The following is a 24,137-nucleotide window of genomic DNA, read 5'->3' as shown; positions in this document are numbered from 1 at the left end:
TTCAGTGCTATTTTCTGCACTTAATGTTGCTCCCCAAAACTTTTGTCAAGCTGCTAACTCAGTTCACTGCTGCTAAGCATGTGTTCCTTAAACTGATTTCTTCGACAGATTTGTACGATGTATCCTTTGATACCTCCACAACCTGTGCGTCTGGAACTTTCTTCTAAACTCAAATCCATTTTTTTTAATCCACTTTAGAACTATGATCTGCCTTTATTGTAATCCTGAAGGGACTTGACAGGGTAAATGCTACATCAATGGTTTCTGTACTGGAGGAGACCAGAACAAGGGAACAGAATTTAAAATAGGGGTCTCCCATTTTCTTCTGAGTGTTGTGACTTTTTGGACATTTGTTTATTGTGTGGTGGAGGCAGCAAAATTGATTATTTTTAAGATAGAGGGAGGTAGATTCTTGACTTAAAAAAAGTTGAGGATTGTCGGGGTAGGTGAGAAGTTGCAGTTGAGACTTCAGTGAGCTAAACTATGATCTTACGTGGCAGAGCAGGATTGATTGTTGACATCATCAACTGCTATATAGTATCATCTTATGTCTGTAGCTAGCGGTCACAATTTCAAGATTGTCAGCAAGAGTGCTAGGTGCGGGATGAGAGGAAACTTCTTTACTCTGTTGTTTGGATTTGGTATTCACTTTCTGGGACAGTGGAGGCAGTTTCTGTGGGTGGTTTCAAAAGAATGTTGGATATATATTTGAAAATGATAAAATTAGAAGGCCACAGAGATAGGGCTGAAGAGTGGTTCTAGCAGGGAGCCAGTACAGACATTATGGGTTGAATGGCTTCCTTCTGCACTGTAAAATTCTATGATTTTAAAATTAGGCATATGGCTTTGTGGCTTCTTTTGAAGACAGCAGGTATTTTAAAGCTTTCTGTATCATTCATCAGTCTACCTAATATAGTTCCAAATTGTTAATTAAACAAAAGTGAAGTTCCTTGAACAAATTTAAACTCTGATCATTTAAGTGTGATTAAACCAGGATTTTGGAGAGTCACATGTAACTGGCAATTTATCATGTTACTATTTAAGATTGGCAGATGAAAACATGGTTGTTTGCTCTTACTATGTGAGTGCTGACCTTTTTCAGCAACTTGGCTTTCAAGAATGTTATTTAGTAATGACTGCTTCTTTAATTATTATCACTAAGTGCCATTAATATTTCACTGGCAATGGAGCACAGGTTTTGAAAGGTCATTCCAATTTACTAGTTCTTTAATCTAAAGAAATATATAGTCCCCTGTTGTTATGGCCAGTTTCATTTGCTGCTCATTCACTCTCTCATCCAAATTTCCCTCACTCATCTAACTCACAATAGGGTCCATTGCTTTTGTTTCCTTATTTATCCCTTGCCAATAATATCAATTCTTTCCCCTTATTGTATTCTCAGTGCAAAGAATAAAGTATTTTATTTCTTGTCTGTTTTCAGAGTTTTGTCCCCTTAACAGATTCACTTTCACAACTTCCAGAAAGGATTCCCCCCCCCCCCCCCCCTTTTTATTCTTTCTTATCCTTCTCATTTCAGTTCTGTGTCTCTGCCACTCGTGCATGTGCTGGCTATTCATCTCTTTTTCTGTCTCACATGCCCACCTTTTAAGTAGTTTTTCTGTCCCTGCCCCGCTTGTCTAAGTTGTAGTATTATTGAAATCAATATAAATGAGGATTCCAAGTCGGTCTCTATCCATAAGTATATCAGAGCTGGGTGTATATTATTATTGCTATATTTTTTTTCCTGATAATCTGACCCTTCTCCATTCACCTCCTTCATTGGATGTGGGGTTGCTGGCAAGGCCAAAATTTCTTGCCTATCCCTGAATCCCCCGTGAAGGTGGTGGTGAGCTACTGCCTTGAACTGCTGTCCATGTGGTGTGTAGGCATATGCATAGTGTTATTAGGGAGGGATTTTCAGGACTTTTGACTCCGGGGACAGTGAAAGAACAGTGATGTAGTTCTGGCTCTGGTTAATATAAGGCTTGGAGGGGAACTTGCAGATGGTGTTTCAATGTAACCGCTGTACTTTTTTTGTAGGCAATTTGAGAATGTGGGTTTGTCAGGTGCTGGTGGAGGAACATTGGTGAGTTGTGGCTGTCCATTTTGTTTGGCTGTCATTCTCTGTTGGTGAAGGGAGTAGATAGTTTTCTTTGTCAGATGGTGTTGAGCTTCACGTTTTACTGAAGTCACAGTCACCCACACAATTGGAGAGGAATCTAACATACTCTTCCCTTGTGTCTTGTAAATTGAAAGCCGACATATGGGAGCTGGCAAGTGAGTATTCCCATTAAACATCAACAGGAGATAGTGAGACTTATTGGCTGTGTTCATTGTCTGGCACTTGTTTGGCATGAATGTCACTTGGCTTTTATTAGCCCAAGTCTGAATGTTCTCCAGGTCTTAATAAATATGGACACGGACTGCTATAGCATCTGAAGAGTTGTGAATGGCGCTAATAAACATTGCCAGTTCATTGGTGAGCATCCCATTTCTGGCTTTGATGGAACAAACGTCATTGATTAAAAGCAGGAGAGGGTTGTGAATGGTCTCTCTTTGAATAAGGCTGTGATGAGGTCAGGAGTCAAGTGGCCCTGGTGGTTTTGATGATGTTTGCTGCTGAAAAAGAAGAATGGTGAGTGGGCTTTGGTATTAATTTGAGGAATTGGAAGGGCAATGGAAAGATGAATAGCTGGATCATCCCACAGGAAAGCTTACTTGAGTTTGAAATACTAGGACAGATTTGCCGTTCATAGAATGAACGGTGTAGGTGGTGACCTGTGCCCACTGAATTTATGCTGATTCTCTTGACAAGCAGTCCAGTTCCTCCCACTTTCATGCTGTTTCCCCATATCTTTGTAACCTTTTCTATTCTTTAAATTATCCCATTCTATTTTGAAAGACACTGATTAATCTGTATCCACCACCTACCAGGCTGTGCATTACCAAATGCGGTCTGTGTAGGATAAATTTTTTTCCCTTGTTAGCCGATTTTTTTTTTTTCCTCTCTCTAGCCCTAACCCTTTCTAAATCATTGTTCTTTTTAATTATTGATGTTTCAGCCAATGGAAACAATTTATCTGTTCTCTGTAATGCTAATGATTTTAAGCACCTTTATATAATCCCACATTAGAGTGGAGAGGTTGGTGTGTTGACCTTTTGAGCAGAGAAGGCTATCTTTCATCCTTGGAAGCATTGTAGAAAATTCTTCCTTTTTTTTCAAGCCTTCGCATCCTTTCTTGATGTGGTGCTTGCAATTGGGCACAATACTCTTGCTGGCTCTGATCCTTTGAACTTGTGCCTAATATAAATTTGGCATAATTTCCCAGCTTTTGTAGTCTATGGCTGTATTTATAAAGCCCAATATTGAATAAGCTGCTTTAATTATTTTGTTAACCTGTCCTGCCACTTCCAAAGATTTGTGCACAAGCATTTTTAGGAGTCTCTTTCTCAACGTCCAACCCACCCCTTTAAAATTGCTCGAGTTATCATGCATTGTTTCTTCTGATAGATTTTTATCATCTCAATTTCTTGTGATATGGCCATCCATTTCACCAGCTGATGTCTTGAAATCACTGTGTTGAAGTATTCCTGAAAAAGACATTGTTTCAAGCTTGCCACCTTGCACTGATCAGGACAATTTTCAAGAAGAACCAAAGTTAATGGAAAACAAAATTTATACTTTGGAAAAGATCATGACTTTTTTTATTTTGCATTTTTAAAAAAATGTGGACAAGAGAGAACTTTTTAAAACCAGTAATTTGTGAGGATTGTTGTATGTTTTGGAAATATGAAAAACTTGGCAATTATGGCAAGCATTGTTTATATAGCTATTTGGATGACCAGTATTTGAAGTTAGGCTGCAGAAAAACTGGAGCTGAGGGTATGTACAAATGATGCTTTGATAGGAACCAGTAGTGAATTTGTCCATGGACTAGTGACCAGTTATCAATGACAAAGACCTTTTGCTTGCCAACAATCTTACGATTTGTTCTCTGGTAACTGAACAGCTTATGTCTAAGAACAAGATGCAGAGAGAAGTGATCAGATCTCCTCCAGGTTAGGAGCTGCCTCTTTGTTCTCTGCAAAAGCTCCCCAAAAAATCAAACAACCCATTTTAAACCTGAAGAAAACCAATTTAACTTCGGCTGTTGCTATAAACTGTGACATCTAATTGATTCATTAGAGACCTTTTCGTAAATCACCCTCATTGCCTCTTGCAAACCAGAAGAAGCATTTGGAAAAGAGAAGTAGAAAAGAAATCTCTTGATCAGTAAGAACCACTTAACGGACCTTGTGAGCGAAGACTGCTGAGCTCCTTTTCCGGTTTTCTCCCCTTTCATGTATTATTTAGCCCTGTATACATGTGCACATAAGGGGCAGTTTACAAAGGGATTACAAGTTTTATTATTATATGTTGACAGTTTTCACACTTTACCCTGTAAGTAGAGTCTAGTTACTTGGAGTATATAGTAATCCTTAAGTGCAGAAACCTGATCCATTCTTTCTGTCAACCTGCATTTAAAAGACAGCTAAATTGGGAATTTCGTGTACTTGGTAAAACTTTTAACTTCATGACAACTCTGGGACTAGTGGGGCTTTTTCCCAGCTCAAAACACCAGAGAGTCTTGATGCTGAAATGTATTTTATGTTGTATAAATCAGTACTGCTGGAAAAATAAAGACCCGTTCTTTACTATCAAATGACTATGTGCATTGCTATCACCTTCAGTTTTTACTGCATATCCAAGCTTTGTGTGATCAGTAAATTTCAGAACTCTGCCTGGTTTCTTCAAGTCCAAATGATTAATATTTCTGAATCTTTGAAATTCTTTTCCTCTGAGGGCTGTGCAAGCTCAGTCGTTGAGTCTAAGACTCAGCAGACCGATAGATTTCTAGAAAGTATAAAGATAAAGGGATATGCTGATGATACAGGGAAGTGGTGTTGCAGTAGAAGTTCACCTGTGGTCCAATTGGAAGGTATTGTGGGCTTAAAGGACTGAATGAACAAGTGTTTCTTATGCCCTTATGCCTGTCAAAAACAGCAATGACCCTAGTATTGACCCTTGTGGAATTTACTCTATGGTCTGTGGCAGTCCATAGAACAGCCATTCGTTATAATTCCAAAGTTCTGAAGAAGCAGCATGTTGAACCCAATGATAACTTTTGCTCTGCACAGCTGCTGCCAGACCTGCTGAGTTTCTCCAGCATTTCAGACTCCAACATTCTCAGCACCTGGCTTTCATTAACCACAAATATCAGCTACATATCCCTTACCTATTATTGTGCCAACATTCCTACTGCTTACTTTACGTTCAGTATTGATAACAAAAGTTAAAATGTGAGACCTATGCTTTTCAACATCTTTGGGAATTTTATGTGTTAACTATGTTACCCTTGTATCTTCTCCTGCTGCCCACCACCACCACCACCAAGTTTTTGAAGGATTTAGTAAAAGGATTCCTACTCCTTTCCAAATAATGGAATGACTGTTGAAAGACGAAAGGTTGAAAATTAACGATTGACCGTTGACTTGAAGGAGGGCTCAGTGATGATTCCATATTCCTATTGTAGGTGTTGCTTTCTGGGTCACAATCACCTTCATGAAGCAACTGTTTAAAGCCTCAGTAATCCACAGTTGTTTAATACTCATTATTTTCCTTTGAGTAAATGACTTAAAGCTTCATCAAGTTGATTACTGTATGCACGTTAAAAGGGATTTTTTTTTTTCCTTTGAACTCTCCCCCCTCATCTGTCCTTCCCTCCATTCCTGTTTGCAATAGTCTCATCCATAGTTTTTTCCTAAAAACTATGCCTTGACTTTCTGCTTTACTCATTCTTCCTTTTTTTTCAGTCTGCTGAAAATAATATTTTGTGATAGCTTTCTTAATGCAAGCAATGCTATAGAAATGCTTGTTACTGTTTGTAATTAGATAGTGATACAGGATCTGAATTTGGACAGTTTTCATGATAAGTTATTCAGCTTTTATTCCACTTAAATGTATATGCTATTTTTTGCCTTCTAAAATGATAATAGAATCATGTTATATTGATGTCAAACAGAAGTTTCACCAGTGCAGTTTATTTCTGCACAACAAATTTAGTAATTTCAAAACACAAGAATTGGTAATTATTTAATGTGTGAATTTCCATACGGACAAGTCTGACCATCAGAGTGCAATTGAAAAATGGTTTGATTCCAATGATTCTTGTTTAACTCGCTTAAATTCTGTTCTGTTCATAACTATTTCTCTCTGATAATTACCTGTAGAATCTGTTTTACTTGGAATAAATAGTAATTCTTGTTAAGTACAGGAACCTTGTCTGTGCTTTCTGTTGACCTGGGTCTAAAAGTTGGGAAATTTTACAGTTTTTTTTTTATTAATGTCCAACATTTTTGAGTACTGGGGATAGAAGGGCTTGATTTCTCGTGTGCTATCCCATATAGGTGTAACAAAAGACTTTTTTGGATCTCCTCTGCACTTTGCACTTTGTTCTTGTAGCCCAGCTTGTGTTTGACATGCGTGCACTCTCTTGCCCCTCTTCCCTGCTCCTCCTAGCCCGTCTTCCCAGCCCCCCTCCTCCTGGTCCCTCTTTTTTTTTTCCCCCTCCTTCTCTTCACACTCTTGCTCCTCTTCTTTCTCTTCCTCTTTCCTCCGCACCTTCCTCGTTCTCCCCCCTCCGGCTAACTGTCTTCCTCTGCTTCCTCTCTATACTCTCCCCTCTACTTCCCCTGATGCTCCATCCCATGCTCTCTTTCGCTTCCCCCCACCTTGCTTTCCCGCATCATTTTCTGCCTCCTCCCATTCTAATGTACAGTTGATTTGGTAATGTTTCTGCTGCTGATTTCAATATTGTGGTGTTGCCCGTCGGCCTCTAAAGTGGATGTGTGTATGTAATTTTTAAAATTTTATATTCATTTGAACAGCTGCATTCAGAGAAATGTTGCGTCTCAAAACCCAGGTCGTTGTATAAGAGGTCTTTTTAAGTTGTTCAGCACTGGGTTTGAGTGCCTGTGCAAGTGTTTCAAGGGTGTGATACTCCTAATTCAGAAGAGCATTTGTGCAGTATTGATTTTTTTTGCCTTGTGTTGATTTTTTTTTAGTTGAAGGGTATACTAAATATTTCCTGGAAGAGATTTGTTTCATTCTAATAATTTGAGGAATTTTTATCAACTTGACATTCATGAATGCGTTACATACAACTAGTAAAGCTCAGTTGCAACTTTTAAAAAATGCGCTGTACCCTGTTCTTCCACAGCTTTTCACCTTGCGTATGGTGCTGTAACTTGTTTCTGTAACAAAGTTAGTTTTTCAATAGGGATTCGTGCTCGACCAAACTCTCCACTTTGCATTTGAAGAGCTAGTTATTTGCACTTTGCTCCTACTGGGGGTCAGTGGCTTGCTAGAAAATGTCAAGTCTCCTTTTAGAAAGCGGAGCTGAAATTTTTAGCCAGCTGGTGGTGGGTTAACAGGAAGAGTGGGTGTGTGTTTATCTTCTAGTTAAGCACCTATGCCCATTGGACCTCCCCCCTCCTAGGTATTTAATCTTGCAGATTGGACCCCTGTAATCCTGCACACTGGACGATATTTAAAAATTAGCAACAGTGCCCTCTTGAATGCCTTAATTGAACCAGTTTCTACCATTTTTTTTAAAGGAAGTGCATTCCAGGCTCACTGTGGAAAAGTTCATTCCTCCCTCTCTGTGTTCTATTTACAAAAGGGAAGTTTCTGCCTATTTACTTTGTCCAGGCTCCTCACGATTTTGAAAACTTCTATTAAATTTCCTCTTAGCCTTTTTGCCAAGGAAAACAGTCCCCGTTCTGCAGTATATCTGAAGTGTATCATTCCTGGAACTATTCTTGGAAACCTCTTCTGCACTTTGTCTGATGCATTCACATCCTTCTATTGTATGGAACCCAGACCTGCGTATAATGCTTAAGACATGGTCTAAACAACATCCTATTTGAGCTTATCATTAGTTTCCTGCTCCTGCACTCACTGCTCCTATTAATGAAGCCCAGAATACTAAATCCTATCTTAACAGTTTATCTCTGTCTGTCCTGCCACCTTTTTAAAGGCCTGTGTACATATACACCAAGGTTTCTATGCTTGTGCACACCCTTAAAGTCACACCCTTTATTTTATACTATCACTTCATGTTCTTTGTATCAAAGTGCATCCCTCACTTTTCTACATAGAACTTCATCTGCCACTTGTCAACCCACTCCACCCATGTAAATGTCCCTTTTGAAGATTTACATGATAACCACCTCTGCTTACAGTTCTCCCAAGTTTTTTTTTGTCATCTGCTAACTTGAAAATTGTCTAAAATTGCAGGACATGGACAATAAGTTAAAAGGCTCAAAGAGCCAGTGCAGATATGATGGGCCAGTGGCCTCCTTCTGCGCCGTAACAACTGTGACTCGAACTGTGTTAATTCAGTGGTATTTGTCCTGTCTCCAAGTAAATTGGTTATTGATTTAAGTCCAAATCCAGACAGTCTAAGCAGAAAAAAGGAAATTAAACTTAACCGTGGGATCCTTCGGCATAAATGTCAATGGTGATCCTAGCTAAGCCTGTGTCTCTGTACATCCAGATCACAATCACTTACATTATCAGGAGAAATGAAGTTCCCAATACTGAACTCTAGGAGCTCCATAACAAACTTTTCAGCCCAAGCAATACCTATTAACTTTTGTTTCCTATCGCTCAGCCAGTTTAGTATCCATGGTGCTCCTGTCCCTTGTATTCCATGATGTTTAACTTTCCTTTCAAGTCTGTTATGTGGCACTGTATCAAATGCCTTTTGGAAGTTTGTATATCCACAGCCTTGGACTCATCAACCCTCTGTTACCCCATCAAAAAAAAAACTACAGGAAGTTAAATGGACGTGATTCTGTCTTAGCAAATCCATGCTGAATTCTTCTGAATCAATCCACATATTTCCCGTGACTCTTATTTCTATCCTGAATAATTATTTCCAGAAATGTTCCCTACCACCTAAGTTAAACTGACAGTCTAAACGGTTGCAGCCAATCTCTATGACCTCTTTTGACCAAGGACATAAGGTTTGCAATTCTTCATCTCTCAGGCACCAGTCATGGTAAACACTTTCCTTTTAATATTGCTGTTTAACTGAAATAATGAAAAGAAATGCTTGGTTCACTGTCAGGCAATACGATTCCTATAATTTGCAAGGAGAACTTATCAGTAATGAGATTTCCGAAATGAGCACACAAATACTAGTTGAAACTAGAGGTCAAAAGCTTTAGTTATATTTTAAGTGGGATTGTATAATACACTTTTTAAAAAGAATAGAATTTCAAAATCAATATGTGATACTTGATGGATGATAACTAAGACTGTTGATTTGTTCTGGAGTATTCATATCAAATATGCAGCAGACAGAATGGTACTTCCTAATGTATCTAGTGACACTCCTGAAATTTTCAAACCTGTAATGTTTTGATTTTAACAGTCACTATTTTTACTGTTCTGGGTGGGGGGGGAGTTCAATCTTAATAGAAAAACATACTTGGTAATAGGTAAGAGATGCAAGGGGATTGTGAGGAAGAACTTTTTAACGCACTGAGTGTTAAAGATTTGCAGCTCATGCCAACTAGGGTGGTGTAAGCAAGCCTTTCAAAAGGAAATTGGATGGATACTTGAAGGGAATAAACATGCAGGGCTATGTGAATAGAACAGGGGAAGGAGATTAGCTGTGCTGCTGCATAGAACAAATGTAGACAACGGGTCCAGATAGCCCCCTGCAGATGACTTCATGGCTGTATCCAAAGCTTCGAATTTCACACCACTAAAACATGATCTTAATTTGTGCTTTAAATTTATCTTGAACAGAAAATACTTCAACTTCTTCCAGAGAAAATCAACAACAGATGGCAATTTCACAGCATAGGTAAGAAAAAATGGTATATTTTGGCATATTTTCAAATTGTGGAGCAATTTGTAAACGCTGCATGATTATGATAAAGTCATCATTACTTGAATTAAGTTTTCTCCCAGTAATATATTTAATATTTATCTTTTAAGGGAGCAACTTAAATTTTTCTAAATGGAAATGCCTTTATGTTTGTGTATGCATTTGAAATGTCTGTAGTTGATTTCTGTTAGTTTTTTTTTTAATTCCCTATGTAGAATACTAACATTCATTTGGTAAAATTTGCATAAAGCATTGGTGCAGTTAATTTATTTTAGTCCCTCTGTGTTTGGCCCTAACCTTTAGCTTTTCATAATCCTATTATTTTTGGTTTCCTTCTTGGTTACATCCTTCCTTTAATTTCATAACCTCTATAATGCATACCAAAGTTGTTTTGTTTCCCATTTCCTTTTTAAGTCCTATCACATGTCACATGCCTTTGTGACATTAAAAACGTTACAATGTCTTGTAAAATGCAGTTTTAGGAGTTTGCAGAGGAATTTAAAATATAATTTATTTTCAAGAGGCAAGCATTTACTGTGACCACCGTGACGCTTATTTTCTCTTGCATTTGGTATTGTCTTTGTTGGCTTCAGTCTCTCTCCTGGTTTTTTTTTTCCAGCTTTCTCATTAATTGTTGAGTTAGTCAGATGAATGGTGGATTAAAAATAGATGTGATAAAATGAATAATACTTGGAAGTAAGGGGTAGGGCAAAGGAAGGGGTTTGGGAGAAGAAAGTGTCAAGCAGAGGAGGGGCTGTGGAAGGGCAATGGGCAGAAGCAAGTATAAAGAATTCGTGGATTTTTGGGCCGTTTAGCTTCAAGATAACCAAAAAGTCTTTAAGTGTAAAAATTACAGTTCAAGAATGTAACCCACCATTAGGTAGTAGACTGGAAGTAACTAGTGACAGCTAACAATTGGATTTTTGGGCCATGTGGATTCAAGACAACCAATTGGTCTTTAACGTAAAAAAATTGCAGTCAGCAACATAACACACCCTTAGTACAAAGTATCTTATGAGAAATTGGTTTTTATTTTGGCACATTTTTATTTAGCTTGTCCTTTTTTTGAGCGCAAGTGATAAACAAGGGATAGCAAGGTGATTAATTGAGAGGGAATGTAACTAATTAACAAAGCCTTCATAATTATTTGCTGCTGGTTTATTTTAAATGAACTGCTACAATCAAAATCAGTTTAAAAGCAAAATTGCAACGTATGAGAAAAAGTAGAGAAGGTAAATTCAACGTGTTCCCAAACTTGGTTAGATCACACTTGGCATTCTATGTACATCAAATGTATTTATAATTGTTATGTTTTATTTATTTGAAGAAATAAATTGCAATGAATCTATGACTTTTATTTTGTTTTAAAATCTTGGCCTGAATTATCTTGTAAAAAATTTAACTAAAGACTTGGTCGAGTGGGTGGCTATTCAAGAGGATTGTGAAAGGATAAGAGGAGGGCAGTTTAGGGAGGGAATTGTGGAGATGTGGTAAGAGACAGCTGATGACTCAGCTGCCCATAGTGAGATGCAAAGAATGGAGGTGTACGAGAGATCAGATTTGCAAGAACATAGACTACTTGAATTTTTTAATGAATTGTGTTAACTTAAATGAAATGATATCGTGTTGGTGTCACAATATCGTGAAGCAATTTATATGCATTTACAATGTGAGATTAACCCAAGACATGAAAGTATTGGGAATTAGGATTTAAAATCTCTCCAAGGAACTAGTACATTGCAACACCAGAAAAGACAACTACAGTTGTAAAATGGCTGAAATTTGTAGAACAGTAATCTCTTAAGGTTATCAGAGGACAAATCTGATATAAAACCTTGTTGTTAAAACATTTTTGCAGCTCAAAAAATATTTCCTTCCAATGTGTTACTATGTGATTTGGGAAAAGGGGTATATCAATGGTGAATTCGTTCCACAGTTTTTGAGGTTGAGGTCAAGCACTCAAGTTCCAGAAGGGACATGACTTTTCTGTGGAGACCTGAGGAGGTGTTAAGTTGTTGCCAGTGCTACCTTGGTTAAGGCATTGAACTGTTCACTTGAATATAAAAGATCTTGTGGCACGAGTTAGAGAAGAATGGATGGATATTGGCAACATTTTTGTTATAATGAAAATCAGAAAAACGCAAACTTCCTTAATTGACTATTTGTGAGGCATTGTTACAGACAAATAGGCTCCTGTGCTTGTTTACTTAACAATTATGACTGCATTTCAGAAGGTTGTGCAGTGCCTGGATGTTTTCTCATCACCCTTTTAAACCGACTGTATTTTTCTAATCAACCTGTTCAGAGATGTTAATACACACCTCTGGAACAAGTGGGAATCGAACCTGATTCTCCTGGTCCACGAGTAGGGATGCTACCACTGCGCCACAAGGGCCTCATCACCCTGTGTCCTAGATGTTATTCCAACTTCTGGAGCAGTAGGAACTCAAAACTGGGACTCCTGGCTCAGAGATAGGGACACTTAGCACTGTGCCACATGGGCCCCTGTGCTTGAGGTCAAGAGGTGTCGACATAGAACAATGTAACTGTTGATTGAAATCAAAGCAATGCAGTATGGATACTGGAAATCTGAAATATAAACAAAAAGTGCAGGAGAAACTTCACAATTCTGCAGTATCTGCGGAGAGTGGAACAAAGTTGATTGAAAGTTGGCTAGAAACAGCTGGTACTGAAAGAATTTCTTCAGCAGAAATGAGAAATATGTACTCCAGGGACTTTTTGAGTTCAGTTTTTTCCTCTACATGCATAGATGATTTGAACATGGATATTGGAGATAAGGTGCAAAAACAAAATGCAGATGATGATAGTTGGAACAGTATATGTAATACGAGAGAAGATATATAAAGATACAAATAGGCATTACAGAGTTAGAGAATAAATGGCAAATAAAATTTGATTTGGTGAATTGTGAGATTGTCCATTTTGATAGAATAAAAAAGACAGTTTGTTTGTTAGATGGGTACTCAGCAAGGAGGTTTGAGAATACTAGTGCATTAAATGCCAAAAGTAGCAATACCTGATGATAAGGCCTTAGAGATTACCAGCAGAGTACTGGAGTTCATTTCTAGACAAATAAAATACAACGCGGGCAGTTAATAATTAATTCAAATGGATCTTTGGCAATTATACCGTGGGTTAATGCCAACTGCGTTGAGTCACCTGTTCATGTGCATTACATTCTGTATAACTTGGTTACATCACAAGGTACTCGATCAGCTGATTTTTAAATATAAACTGTTTGTTTCTTTTTGTGGAGAAATGAATTAAAGGTAACTTGTTTCATGCTGTTTATTCCTTTTGTATTTAATCAAGGTTTCAGCCAGACTTGACACCAGGCATTTTGTATTTTTCTGCCATGATAATTCTGTTGTTTGTTAAACCAAACAGTTGATCTTTAGTCAGTAATGCTGATCGTTTTCTGTCAATTCCATCAGGAGAATAGAATACGTTGTCAAAATGCCACTGGTTCATAACTTGTTTATATTAAAAACTATTCACAACATCAAGTGGATATAGGATGCTTGTCTGTTACTTTTAATTGAAGATAGTCAGTGATGCTCGATCTAGGCTTGATCCAGCCTGGAGCACTCAGGTTGTCAACACTCAGCACATCTGCCAGGCAGTACCCCAGCTGGTGTCAATGCAAATGAGTGAAATGGTCTCATGGTTGAGCTTTTCCTTGATTTTAGCGTGCTTAGTCATCAAATTGGCACTGGAGACATAATTTTGTAAACAGTAAATGAGCTAAATGATTAGTTAATGTATTTTAGTCACGCTGGTTGAGAAATTGACATTGTCTGGGACCCATAGACATTCCTGCTGTTCTTTGAAGGTGCTGCGTTCACCTGATTAGGCACACAATATTTCAGTTTAATTTCTCATTGCAAATGATTGCACCTTCTACAATACAACTGTACGTCACTGGATTAAGTGCCAGCAGACACTACTCAGTTTCTGGAATGGGGTCTTGAATTTACAATTTTCTGACTTTTCTAGGTTTATTACAATTGCAACAGATACAGTGGTTAGCACAGCTGCTTCACAACTCCAGGAACCTGGGGTCGATTCCATCTTCAGGTGACTGTCTGTCTGTGTGAGTTTCCACTGGGTGCTCCGGTTTCCTCCCACAGTCCAAAAGATGTGCAGGCTTGGCGGATTGGCCATGCTAAATTACCCATAATGTCCAGGGATGTGCAGGCTAAGTGGGTTGGCCATGAGAAATGCAAAGATAGGGAAGGAGGTTGGATTTGGGTGGAATGCTCTTTAGAGGGTTGGTGTAGACTTGATGGGCCGAATGGCCTGCTTCCACACTGTAGGAATTCTGAGTCTTTAATAGTTGCTCATTTTCATCCTGGTTCCTCTACCTTCTAAATACTTTTTTTAATTAAGAAAATCTTTTTAAGTTTCAAAAAAAAAAAAATTGGATAATTACATTTGGGGAGCAGTTTCCCCTTAACAATTTTCGATTCCTACTTTTGAAAAATTCATTCATAGGATGTTGGTGTTGCTAGCTAGACCAAATCTGGCATCACACTGAAGAAGGGTATACAGGTCATTCTGCTATAATACGTGTTTCGTTAACTCAATTTGGCTTTAACGTCATTGATGTATAGTGGATGCTGTTTGGATGATACCTAACTTTCTCCTGTACAGGTGTAGCGATTTTCCAACATGATTTCCCTATAACGTGATGCTCTATAGCATGAGGTCACAAGAATGCAAGTAATTGTGTTATCGGAGAACTACCTGTATTGGCCTTGGAGAGAGTACTCCAAGTTTACAGGTCACGTTATGAGGAAAGATTATATAAATTAGGCCTGTTTTCGCCAGAACTTAGAAGGTTAAGGGATGATCTGATTTAAACCTTCAAGATATTAACAGGAAAAGGATGGGTAGGTGATAAACTTTTTTCACTGGTTGGGGTTTCTAGAATTAGGGGACATAGTCTAAAGATTAACAGAACTACTAACAAACCAAACAATTCGCCCTCAATTAACTCTTCCCAAATAAAACGAAATTCTAATGATATGCTGTTCCAGTAAATGTAAGATCCAGTTATATCAACCAAATTAATTTAAAAAAACCTCAAGTCTCTCGAAATTATGGCCAGGATACGTTTTCTGGATGCTGTGTGCCTTCTCCACTGTTCTTCAGTCAAGAACGCCTTTCTCTGTCAAATTCATGTGATAGGAATATTAGCTAAGAGTGTCACTGTACATTTAGTCAGGTGGCTTTCTGAGAACTTGGGGAATTCTGTGAGACCCAGTGATTTTCTCTTTAGGGCTGCTGGTTGTTAACTCGAATTGATGGCAGTTGCTCTCTCACCAGTTTTCAAATACCCTCTTCTTTTATACCCTTGATGCCCTATCAGTTTCTTACAATAGGATTGGCCCTAGGTTGTCAAAACCATCAGTTTTAAATTTAATTGGCTTGTAATCTCTAAGTGCCTGTGAAATTAGTTGGCTGATTCAAACTGGTTGCCTTAATAACAAAAGAAGATTAATGCCTGGGTTGCTTACCATGCAGTCTTTTGATACAAATGTTTTAACTTCAGGAATTCTCCGTACCTGCTGCTGCTCGCAGACATTTTTAAAGCATCTTCAAGCCTAGAAAAAGCACATCTTTTAAAGGGACCATTCCCGCCCCCCCTTATCATTTTACAAACAAATGCTAATGTCCTGCCTTCCAATCCCCAAGTACTGTACCCAACTTCGCAACAGGTAGGGGCTTGGACCTCTCTTCCATGAATAGTAGTTGATGCTAGATCATTTGTTAGTTTTCAACCTGAGACAAATTATTACTATGTGAAAGTATCAAGGGATATGGGCCAAAGGCAAGTGTATGGAGTTAGACCATAGATTTGCCGTGATTTCATCAAATGGCGGAACAGGCTTGAGGGATTGAATGGCCTACTCCTATTCCTGTGTTTCTATTTATTGCTCATTCCTAATGACCCTTGAGAGAAATGTTCAAGAAGGTACTCACTACATCTGCATTCCACAAGTACACCCACAGTGCTGCTTAGGAGAGAGTTCCAAGATTTTGTTGTAGCAGCTGTGAAGGAATACCAGTTTAGTCCACGAGTGCCCCAGATGTTAGTAAGAAGGACTTTGCTGGTTTGACAAGATTAGGTTTGTTGTTAGCATTTCCTGTGCTTGGTTGGTGCCAGGTGGCTTTTTTATTTCTTCATGGGATGCGGACATCACTAGCTGCGCCAGTATTTTATTGCCCATCTGTAGTCAACCACATTGCTGAGGGTGTGGAATCACATGTAGGTCAGATCAGCTAAGGACAGCAGATTTCCTTCCCAATGGCCATGAGTGAACCAGATAGAATTTTCCTGGATTCACACCCAGCTCCCCAGAATATTACCTGGGTCACTGGATTAATAGTCTAGCAATAATACCACTGAGCCATCATCTGCCTAGAGTCAGCTCAGCCTTCCTGCTCCTGTGATGCTGCTTGGCCTGCTGTGTTCATCCAGCTCTACACCTTGTTATCTCTAAACTAGTCCCAACTGCCTGCTCTTGCCCCATATCCCTCCAAACCTTTCCTATTCATGTAATAATCCAGATATCTTTTAAACATTGTAATTGTACCCACATTCACCACTTCCTGAGGAAGTTGATTCCACATGCAAATCACCCTCTACTTAAAAAAAATTTGCCCCTCAGGTCTTTCTTAAATCTCTCTCCTTTCACCTTAAAAGTATGTCCCCTAGTCTTGAAGTCCCTCATTCTAGGGAAACAACAACTACCATTAATTCATGTATACCTCATGGTCTTATAAACTTCTATAAGGTCGCCTCTCAACCTCCTACATTCCAGTGGAAAAAGTCCCAGCCTTTCTTTATAAACTCAAACCTTCCATACCCAGCAACATCCTGGTAAATTTCTTCTGAATCCTCTCCAGCTTAATGGTATCCTTCCTGTAACTGGGCGACCAGAACTTGACACCATATTCTAGAAGAGGCCTCACCAATGTCCTGTACAACCTCAACATGACTTCCTATCTGCTATACTCAAAAGACTGAGCAATGAAGGCAAGGGTGCCAAACGCCTTTTTAACCACCCTGTCCATATGCGACACAAGCTTCAAAGAATTATTTACCTGCACCCCCAAGGTCCCTCTGTTCTACAACACTACCCAAGACCCTGCCATTAATTGTATAAGCCCTCGCCTTCATTTTATTTCCTTCTCATGACACTTTTATATCGCTTTGTTTCAACTGGGTGGTTTGGGTTACTTCAGACAGCATATAAGAGTCAGTTGCATTGCTGTGGATCTGGAGTTGCGTCTAGACCAGGGCTGTGAGGGACAGATTTTCCTTACCTAACCAGATGGGTTTTTATGTCATTCAACTATGGTTTCATGTCACCCCATTAGACCAGATCTTTATTCCAGGTTTTATTAACTGAATTCAAATTTCACCAACTTCCATGTGGTCATTACTTCCAATCGTTGAACAGCTCCATGGGTTGCGTTTTACCTCTGAAAACTTGTCATGTTTACCATTATCAATGTCTGAACCTGGACTGAGTTTTGGCAAGCTTTTTGATTGAGTGACATCACAATGGAACTTGACCTGACCACTTCTGCTGAGATTCTGAATAGCAATCTGGTGTATGTACGCTGAAATTGTTTCTACTCCCTAACCTGCTGATACTTTGGCAAACTGCATTGAACAGAAGTTGAAAGGACGTCAGTGAATTCAGCTGTAGATCAGAGATTGAATCTGCAATGCTATTGGGTCTGTTATGGGTCACTTATCAGGATAAACTTGGTCCACCATGCTGTGGAAGGTGTCGAAGGTTTGAAAGAGTTTGTTTGAATCATCTCAACTGAGCAGACTTTACTGGTACAGGTATTGTTAAATTAACTTTTTCTGATGAATCTTCATATGCCTTTAGTAAGTTGTATTTGTGCAATTAAATGGCACTCTGCAGCTCTCTGAATATTTTTTGTTCCAAAGAGTTATTCTTGTGGTTTACTGCATTAACTATGTCTGATGCTGCTTGTGTTATTCACATATTTAAATATTTATGTTTATGTCTGCAATCTTTAATTTGCAACCGAATTAATACTTTAGGCTCAATTTTGAAGAAACTTCTGCACACTGGAAACTCTGTTAAGGTAAGCGCTTTAATGTATTTTGCTTGGTAAGGTTATGTAGCCTTTCGTCTTTGTGATTTTCCTCATTCTAATTAATGAGAACACAGAAAGATAAGTTAAGTACTAATTTCCTGGCCAGGTTCACAACCAACATCTCCGGTGTGAGTGATCTATGAATGATGCTTACCATAATTTGTATCTCTACTTCGTGAAGATGCTCTGGATGTTTGCTGGATGTATTCCAATATTGTAGCAACTGAAATATTTGTCTCAGCCATGAAAAATAGACATTAGAAATGAGTGCACAATGGTCTGATTAATTTGTAAATTTTATGACATTGTGTGCCATTTTTTCAAACAAATGTTTGTAAAGAAGTAATGTACTACTGGTATCCTGTTCATGTAATTTGTCTTTACAGATAGCAAACATTTTGCAGTCATTCACACTCAAATTAACCAATTATTAAATGTAATTGGAGTGAAAGATTATTGTTGTCCAAGTTTGAATGTTGATCTGTCTGGTGACTTTGCATGCTTAGTTGATAGATGAAGATGAATAGTACAATTCTACGTGTAATTTGGGTTTGAAATAGTTTTTCAACTTTTTTGTTTGAGAATAGATTTTCTTTGTTTTTCATAACAAGTGTAGCAATTATATAGGACCCTAATTAAAACAAAGGCCAAACAGAAAAAATATTTATGTTGATTTTTGATAACTTTGAATTAGTCACATTTTAATAGACAAAAAAACTTATAAATAGCTTTGCAATAGGTACAGAGCATAATGAATGACCTTAATGTAGGCCACACAACATGATTCAGATTGCTTATGAAGTATCAAAATTAAACTTAAATAATTATACTTGTCCAGTAAAACGAAGAATTGCAGTCTTTCTTATAACCTGTAATAAAACCGAAAAGAATTCCAGGAGAAAATTCATTCAGAACATGATTGGAGTATGAATTATGCTGCTAAAAGGAGCTGTTGAAGTGCATAGGATGATTGAATTTAAGGTAGGTAGATGAATAAAGGGAGTGAAGGATATATTGATAGAGTTAAATGAAGTGAAGTGAGGGAAGGATCATGGGAGCATGAGTACCATTTGGGCAAACCAACATATTTGTATGTACTGTACTTAAATGAAGTAGTTATACGCTTGTTAACAATGTAATTATTGTTGAATTTGTTTTATTATCGTGGTTTTTTTTTTCTTCCCCAAAGTTTTGGATGATCCAAGAATCCATTCAGTTTGGTATTGCTGTATTTCCACTGCTGAAATGTTCAATCCTAATTCCTTCAGCTCATTTCAAATCTGTGATAACATTATGGGCTAGATGCAGAGAAGGGAAATGTACATTAAGCAGTAGAGGTTTGGTTGGAAATTTGGGGATCAGAATTGATGTCTGCGTCACACCTTATAAAGGCACAGAACAACTCGTAGAAAAGTGCTGGTTGAAACATGCAAAATGTATTCTTTAATGCAAGTTGATACAGAAGTAGGAATGTTGGTTGATGAACCTTTAATTATGTTGACCGTCATCTTACACAATGGTTGTGGCCTTCTGATTACACTGCAGGTAGGTCTCATAACATACAAGATTCCTTTAGTCTTCGGATGTGATGAAGCCTGGCGAAATTGCCATTATTGTATGAGTAATTGCTCAGGAAAGCTAATAACACTATGCTTGTGAACAATGCTTGCCCCATTGCAAAGTTCATAAATAAAGTGTTCACACCAGTGTACCAGTAGAGTTTGACAGCTATTTTCTGGAATGACTATTTGGTCATTACAAAAAATTGCTTTTGGGCGACAATGTTCTGTGACCCATCCTGTTCGATCTGAGGCAGTTTTCTCTAGCAAAACTGAAATCGGTGGGAACCAAGGGAAAACTTAAAATTGGTTGGAGTCGTACCTGGCACAAAGGAAGATGGCTGTAATTGTTGGAGCTCACTCATCTCCGTTCCAGGACGTGGCAAGAGTTCCTGAGGGTAGTGACCTAGACACGATCACGTCAACTGTTCTGTCAATGACCTTCCCTCCATTTAGAGGATAAAAGAATAGGCTGATGTTTGCTGATTGTCTGGTGTTCAGCACCATTTGTGACTCCTCAGATGTCGAAGCATTGTGTTCACATCCAGATAGACCAGGGGCTTGAAGTGATAAATGATGAGTAATATTAGTGCTATGTTAGTGCCAGACAGTGTCCTTCTAATTTTCTTTCTGGCAGCACAGATCTCCAAGCCCCTTGCACGGTGGCAACCTATAGAAACAGATGTCAGCGCTGTGATTGATATGCCAATGCTGATCATGATGCACGTAACCTTGGAGCAGCTCCGCACATGCGCACAGCTTAGAGGGAATTTTGGTGCCAGACACTGACTATCTCAAACGAGAGAATCTAACCATTTCCCCTTAACATATGATGATGATATCATCAATGCCATAAATATCCTGGGGTTTACCACTGACAAGAAACTGAACCGGACCAGTATACAAATACTGCTGTTAAGTAACAGGTTAGGGCAGGGAATTTAATGGTGACTAACTCACCTGCTGACACCAACTGAAACTCCCCACCTGCGTGGATGAGTACAGTTCCAACATCGCTCAAAGCTCAACACCATCCAGGACAAAGCAGCCTTCCTGAAGGGTACCCCATCCACCACCTTGAACATTCATTCTCTCCACCAGTAATATATGGTGTGTACCGTCTACAAATTGCACCTCAGCAACTCATCAAAGCACTTCTTCCGAAGCACCTTCTTAACTATTGGCGTTTACCACCTAAAAGGACCAGGGCAACAGAATACATGGGAATATACCACCTGCAAGTTGCCCTCCTAGCCACATACCATACTGACTTGGAACTGTATTAGTCTTCCTTCATTTTTGTAGGTTCAAAACCCTGGAACTCAGTAGGTTTACCTACATATGACGACAGTAGCAGTTCAAGAAGATGGCTTTCTTAAGGTCACTTGAAGATGGGTAATGAATGCTGACTTCGTCTGCGATGCCCATATCCTGTGAATGAATGAATAAAAAATACATTTACTGTGTACTCATTCCATGTAACCAATTTAAATATTGAAAATGAGATTGTCTTGCCTTGTCCAATATCCACATCCTTGAGCCGCTACTGTATATTTTAATGTTTTTCAGAATTGCCCTCGTCAGTTTCAAACTTCCTGAAATGTCCCAAAAAACAGCCTACTTAATATAGGTTTAGTGTTTGGCATACATGGTACCGGCAAATAGCCTTATTTTCTCAAGCAGGTTGTCTAGAATAAAAAGCTGCTGGTGTGACTGGTAGGAACTATATTCATTAATATAACTGGTACTTGAGAGCAATTACCCAGTGCACTATGGAGAAGAAAGGCATTTTTGTTAAAATTAACTGTTGTATTAAATCACTAATGCAAATGTTAGTCTGGGTAAGTATGTACTGTATAAATGATATTGGACACTACTATTGGATATGCATCCATTTATAGCTGAAATTCTTTTAACTATTGGTATACACCAGGGCTGTAACTTGTACTTGATTATAACCATTAGAATACTTGATACAATTTTGGTCAAATTTTGTAATTTTTTTTTTCCTTAGATAAGAAGTGAAGGAATTCGACTCTACTTACTGTGGCTTCAAGCACTGCAAGAGAATTCTTCTGATGAGCAACTAACCTTATTTGCTTGTCTAGTTCCTGGTTTTCCAGCTGTTTCATCTCAAATTGGACCATGTACTTTAGATACGCTCATAAATCCCTCCTATAATTTATCTGATGGTTAGTAATCAAGCCTGATATAAGTGAGATGGAATTAGCATTTATAGTGGCATTTATCATTGCATCAAGTTAACTAGTAATACTGTTTCTAACCTTCCCCTTGGAACTTGTGCTGTTCAGTACAGACTGTGTTGAATAAAAATATTTAGAGACTGTGGTCCAGAAGTTCCATTTATTTGCATGGCATACTTTGCCCAAAATCATTGTAACCAGTTTTGAAGAAAACTAGGTTCCCTAAGTTTCTGTGCTAGTTTTTATTTAAAAAAAAAAGTGAGGAAACTTGGCTGACCCACAGCATGCTCTCAAACTCGCCAGTCACCATTGGGTCTTTTAAATTTAATTTCTTTATGGGGCTTTGAGGAGAATCGAGAAGCTAAACTGGTTATTTTGGACACAAGCCCACTAATAGGAATGTTTTAAGAGCTTTTGAGTATGCTTTTATGTTTACTAAGGAATGAGGGAATTATTCTATATAATCTCTAAATGTCATTTTTCCATAAGTTAGGTGGGGCAGTCACACGGATTTAGAAATAGTAATTTTTTGTTTGTTGAATCATTGATCAGCTGCGTTTGTCAAATTGCAGAGTTATTATTGAAGTACATCATGGAATATGTTTTGACACCAAATTACACCGGTTCGTGACCGACTTTTGTGTTTAGCAATATTTGGAACACACAGATATGATACTAAAAATAGTGATGCAGTTTAATAAGACCATTTTTAAACAAAAATCAAACGAAGCAGTTGCTTTTGTTTCCAGTGCATTAGAGTTGAAAAGCAGAGAAATTATGCTAAGCTTGTATTGAGCATTGATTAGATCAAGCTTTAAGGACTGTGCACAGTTCTGGTTGGGGTATTATACAAGAGGGCATAGCTGTGTCCAAAATAGATGAAATGCCAGGCTATGCCCATCAGGATCAGATGAACCTCTTTGGGTCACTTTGCTCATTGCGTTTCTAATTTGTGTACAATATGAAAAAAGTGGGAGTAAGTTTTTTTTTTTCTTGAAAGTTTTTGGCGTTTTAATTTTATTGATTTAATTAACACAAAATCAAAGAGTGATTAATATTTTACCCATTTTCTGCTTAGTAAAAATTGCTGCAGAAGATATTACTCCTCTGCTACCATCAGTATTGGGAGAAAAGATATCAGATGACCAGACTTTGTACTTCCTTCAAATACTTCTAAAGTACATGGTAATTCAGGTAAATCCAGAATCTTAATGTGTAAAAGGTCAAATTGAGAGTGCATGATTTATCATGGGTATAAATTCATTTATATCCTATATGAGTAGTTGAATGCTAATGGAGAACATATAACTAATTATAAAGTTTTTGCGTTTATTGGATTTGCAACCATGACTCTGTTGGTAGCTTTCTCAACCAAATGAAAAGTAATGGCTTCACATCTTACCCCTGTGAGCTGAACAAAAAGCCAGGCTAAAATTCAGATGCAGTGCTGAGAGAGTTTGTATACTGCTGGAGGTGCTGAGTTTTGGATGAGACATTCCGCTAAGGACTCGTTTTGTCAGGTGAATGTGAAAGATGCCATGACACTGTTTCGAAGGAGGACAGGGGAATTGACCTCTATGTTGTGTCTCAATCAGCATCACTAAACAGATTATATTGTCATTATTGTATTGCTGTTTGTGGGAGCTAGCTGTATGGAAATTGACTACCATGCTTCGTACCTTTTATAGCAGTGACTATGGGCCGTATTATAAGATGAGGGCAGGTTCCTTGCAACTGCGTGAATGTCGAGCACAGGCATACCTCCACTTTGGCTTGCCCTGATTTGATTTTTTAAATGCCAGCACTTCAGTTAACATGAGACAGGTCTTCCACTGCACTCCATGATGAATCTAAGCTCATAAAGGTGCCTGCCAGTCAGGTCAGCTGTTTGCTCCAATCCAGGATGGTGACCACTCCATATGGAGGGACTGTTATGAGGAGAGGTTAAGTAGATTGGGACTGCACTTGTAGGAGTATAAATGAAGGAGGGTTGACCTTTGTGAAGCATTAAAGATTCTTCAGGGGCTTGACAAGCAGATGGGAAAAGGTTGTTTCCCCTTGTGAGAGTGTGTGGGACCAGAGGACATAATCTCAGAATAAGAGATTGCACATTCAAGGCAGAGATGAAAAGGAGTTTCTTTTCTCAGACGGTTGTACATATGTGGAATTCTTTACCATTCTTTAGATGGCTGTTGAGACTGAGTTCTTGAATGTACTCGAGGCTGTGGTAGACATTCTTTTTTAATTGGTAAGGGAATCCAAGATTA

General features: G+C 38.4%; 1 protein-coding gene across 1 annotated transcript in view; it reads left to right on the top strand.

The window, feature by feature from the left end:
* The window catches only part of LOC109911163 (ral GTPase-activating protein subunit alpha-2-like), a 95,561-nt gene that overhangs the window by 32,278 nt on the left and 39,146 nt on the right, over positions 1–24,137 (top strand). The window contains exons 4-8 of the mRNA XM_048600908.1: positions 9,860–9,917; positions 13,959–14,039; positions 18,052–18,095; positions 21,681–21,858; positions 22,949–23,064. Of these exons, the coding sequence (XP_048456865.1) occupies positions 9,860–9,917; positions 13,959–14,039; positions 18,052–18,095; positions 21,681–21,858; positions 22,949–23,064 (477 nt within the window). The remainder of the gene's footprint in view (positions 1–9,859; positions 9,918–13,958; positions 14,040–18,051; positions 18,096–21,680; positions 21,859–22,948; positions 23,065–24,137) is intronic.

This window comes from Rhincodon typus, chromosome 9 (genome assembly GCF_021869965.1).
Source record: "Rhincodon typus isolate 14 chromosome 9, sRhiTyp1.1, whole genome shotgun sequence".
NCBI lineage: Eukaryota > Metazoa > Chordata > Chondrichthyes > Orectolobiformes > Rhincodontidae > Rhincodon > Rhincodon typus.
This window is presented reverse-complemented; position numbering and strand designations above follow the sequence as displayed.